The sequence below is a fragment of the Spermophilus citellus genome, assembly GCF_964194105.1.
Source record: "Spermophilus citellus genome assembly, chromosome: 7".
Taxonomy (NCBI): domain Eukaryota; kingdom Metazoa; phylum Chordata; class Mammalia; order Rodentia; family Sciuridae; genus Spermophilus; species Spermophilus citellus.
In genome coordinates, this window is record NC_138188.1 from 78690396 (window position 1) to 78694419 (window position 4024).

Consider the following 4024-nt stretch of genomic DNA (forward strand, 5'->3'; position numbering starts at 1 on the left):
TGTGTTTAGAGAATGATCCTGTGAAGAATCCCCCAAATCTGAAAACACAGTTTTTGGTTTTCCTGAAGATTTTCCATTTCCAAGATGAAATGTGGAATCTGCCTTCTCTTCGTGATGTCTTTATTTCCTTACAATCGGGTACAGAAAAAACAATTGTCAGCACAGAATTGCTGACTATTGAGGGGCTCTGGGGATCCAGCAGGCCCCCCAGGAGAGTGTCCAGGAGTTGGGTCCGGTGGTGGGGTGGGGAGAAGTTCCTTTCTTCCTAGAACAGACGTCTGCAGGCTTTGCTCCTAGGGCCTGGAGAGCGCTGAGGACGCACCTGGGGACTTGAACTTGGAGAGGGAGGTAGAGGTTGCAGTGGTGAGGTGGGGAAGGGCCTCAGAAGGTGGAAATCCACGTCGTAGGCGGGATTAGAAGAGCGCCTCACTGGACTAGGGGTGGGGGCCCAAGCACGGAGATATGGGATGGGCCCCTGCGGGCCGGCTGGAGGGTCCATCCATTGCTCCTCGAAGGCCTCTATTTTTCTGACGATCTCTGGCATAAATTCGCAGAAGAATCCCTGCTCGACGACCATGTTCTCACCGAGGGGTCTCAGGAAGGCGCCCAGTTCCGGGTCTTCAGGACAGTCTCCCTGGCCTCCTGGGCGTTGGTCGGTGGCTCCCACGAGGCCCTCAGGGATCAGAATGAGGTTGTGTCCTTGGAGACTCACTTGCAGGACAGAGCTTGGCGCAGGCTGTAGCACCAGGTCGCCGTCGTCCATGGGTACCTGTAAGGAGCAGCCCGCGGCCACAACCACCACGGAGGTGAGCGCGGTGGCGTTGGCTGCTGCTGCAGAGTTTTGCAAGGTGGGTTCCGCCGGGGCCTCTGCAGGGTCTGCAGGGTCGTCTAGTCGGCGGCGTTTGGCAGGGCCAGGTCCTCCAGGCTGTGGTCCCCCGCAGGGCGCAGGGCAGGCGCTGGGGCTGCGTGGACGAATGCCCACCATGTCGACAGCGCTGTGGTGGATGCTCCCGTTTCGGGGCAAAGTGAGTGCGGGGCGCAGGCGGCGCGGTCCTGCGCGTGCTGACAGTCAGGTCCAGAGGACAGGTGAGGTGCGCTAAGCTTTCGAGTGGGCGGCAGTCCTAGCTTCTTTGGATCTGCGCCCACTGCTGTGCTTGGCGTCCCACTTTGGAACCTTGCAACTATGCACTGACCCGGATGCGCCCTGGAGGGCCAATTATATTGCCCGCGCAACCCAAGTTCCAGTGTCACGCTAAGCTCCGCCCCTACGGAGCTCCGCCCCTAGATGGGAGGAGTCGGCTGGCTAACAGCTTTGGCTGTGGTGTGTCTCTGTGGGGAAATACCTAGTGGGCAGAATCACTGGTGTTTCTTGCGTGGAGGGATAAAAACAGGCGTAGAATTTCAAGATGGCTAACGTTAGAATTCATGTCTTCCAGGATTCTGGGGAAAACACTCAAAAAGTCCCCTGCACCTAGTAATCCCCAACCGCCAACCCACCCAAAGGCTACTTAAAGTGCCCCCCCACTTTGTCCTTTCTGCTGCTGGGGATTGAACTCAGGGACTTACAAATGCTAAGCAAGATTCCAGTTCTGAGTATTTTATTATTATTATTATTTTGAGGGGATGGGGAGGTACTTAGAACTCGGGGGCACTGCATCACTGAGCCACATCCCCAGCTCTTTATGTATTTTATTTAGAGTTAGGATCTTGGTAGGTTGTTTAGAGCCTAACTGTTGCTGAGATTGACTTTGAACTCCTGATCCTCTTTCCTCAGCCTGCTGAGTTGCTGGGATTGCAGGCTTGCACCACCATGCCCGGCCTGAAATTCTTTTTAATGTTTGACAATCGTTTTATCTTAAGAATAAATGAAAAATGTAGATTTTTCTTTTAGGAAAAGTGCATTTTAAATACTAAAATGAAAAGCTTTATGGCAGTTTGTTCCTGAAGGTTAAGGCCTGTAATAAAATTGTTAATTGCATTATTAAAATTAAAGCAATACAATTAACTTTTTTTTCTTTTTTATTGAGCACTTACTTATATGTCCACCATTTTACTGTTTTAAAAAATGATTTTTCTAGGCGTAGTGGTGCATGTCTGTAATCCGGGCGATTTGGCCAGTTGAAACCAGAGGATCCCAAGTTGAAAGCCCGCCTCAACAATTTAAAGAGATCTTAAGCAATTTAGAGAGACCCTGTCTCAAGAAAAAAAAAAAAAAAAACAGGCTGGGGATTTGGCTCAGTGGTTAAATTGTTATCCCTGGGTTCAATCCTTGGTACTTCCTCACCCTGGTCTTGCCAGATATGATCTTTTTTTTCCCCTTACAACAGCTGAGGCTCTAAGTGGTAAAGCAAAATTTCCCATAATTAAACACTTCATTTATGTTTGTTGTAGAATCAAATGCAATCGTGACTTTAAATCAATTATACTTAATTTAGGTATTTATTGTGTACACCTAACGAACACTGATTTGGTACTGTGTGTGCCTTTCATATTAACATGTGTGTCTACCCTGTTTTATTTCCAATGTTTCTATTTCTTGGTTTACATTCGCGGGAGCCCAATGTGTTTCAATTTCACTACATTCTTGCAAACATTTATCTCTCATATGCCTGCCTGTCTGCTAGCCTGCCTGCTTTTCTTCCATTCATCAGTGCATATAAAATGTACAGAATGGCAACTTTCACTGTGGCTCATTGGTTACTACACAAAACCATAAATGGATCAATTTCATTCCCCAGTGCTTCCCTCACTGTTCCTTCTTTTCTCCCCTGATCCCTTCCCTCTACTCTCCCATCTCCCTTCTAATTTCATGGGGTCCTTTTTTTCCCTCCTAGTTTCCACACATGGGAGAAAACACATGGTACTTTTCTCTCTGATTTTGACTTATTCACTCAAAAAAATGATGGTCTCCACTTTCATCTATTCTTCTGCAAGTGACATATTTGTTCTTCTTTAAGTCTGAATAAAACTGCATTTTGTGTGTGTGTGCATGTATGTGTGTGTATATGTGTGTGTGTGTGTGTGTGTGTGTGTGTGTGTGTATATATATATATAATTTTCTTTATCCATTTATCTGTTGACAGACACCTTGGTTGATCCCATTACTTGGCTAATGTGAATTGTGCTGCAATAAACATGGTATGCATGTTATCTGTAAAATGTGCTGTCTTTATTTTTTATTTTTTGACAAATACCCAAATGTGGTATAGCTGGATCATATGGAAGATTTATTTTTAGCCTTTTGAAGAACCCCCATACTGATTTCCATAGTGGCTGTACTAATTTATATTCCCACCAACAGTGTGTAAGAGTTTCTTTCCCCATCATCCCATCCTCACCAGCATTTATTGTTTGTATTCTTGATGGCTGCACTTCTAACTGAAGTCAGATGGAATCTCAGTATAGGTTATTTGTTTGTTTGTTTGTTTTTGTACTGGGGAATGAACCCAGGGGCCTTTAACCACTGAGCCACATCCCGAGGTCCTTATTTGTATTCTATTTAGAGACAGGGTCTCACTGAGTTGCTAAAGGCCTCACTAAGTTGCTGGGGCTGGATTTGAACTCACAATCTTTCTGCCTCAGCCTCCCTAGCAGTTGGGATTGCAGGCGTACACCACTGCTCAGTATAGTTTTGATATGCATTTCCCTTTATTTATTTATTTTTATTGGTGCAGATTATCCAACCCAGGGCCTTGCTGGTGCTAAGCAAGTGCTGTGCTGCTGAGCCACATCCCCTACCCTTTTGTGCATTTCCCTGGTGGCTAAAAATGCTGAACATTTTTTTATATATTTGTTGACCCTTCATACTTCTTTTGAGAAGTGTCTGTACACTTCATGTACCCATTTATCGACTGGGTTACTTGCCTTGCAAGCATTTCTTATTGCTGGATTCTTAAATCTTTTCCTACCCGATATAGTAAAGTGCTACCCTGTGTTTTTATTTTGCATTTCTGATTACCTGTGTGGCCACATCATTTTTTTCATATAATTATTGGCAATTATTTTCTTATATTTTCTATAAAAT

The 4024-nt window shown here is 45.5% G+C and overlaps 1 protein-coding gene across 1 annotated transcript; it reads right to left on the minus strand.

The window, feature by feature from the left end:
* Positions 1-265: 265 nt before the first annotated feature.
* On the minus strand, positions 266-985 carry LOC308653319 (proline-rich protein 23C-like; the record flags this gene model as incomplete). The annotated part of the gene is made up of 1 exon (XM_081301920.1): positions 266-985. One exon carries the CDS (start codon positions 983-985, stop codon positions 266-268), a length of 720 nt encoding a protein of 239 aa, XP_081158046.1.
* Between the last annotated feature and the right edge of the window lie 3039 nt (positions 986-4024).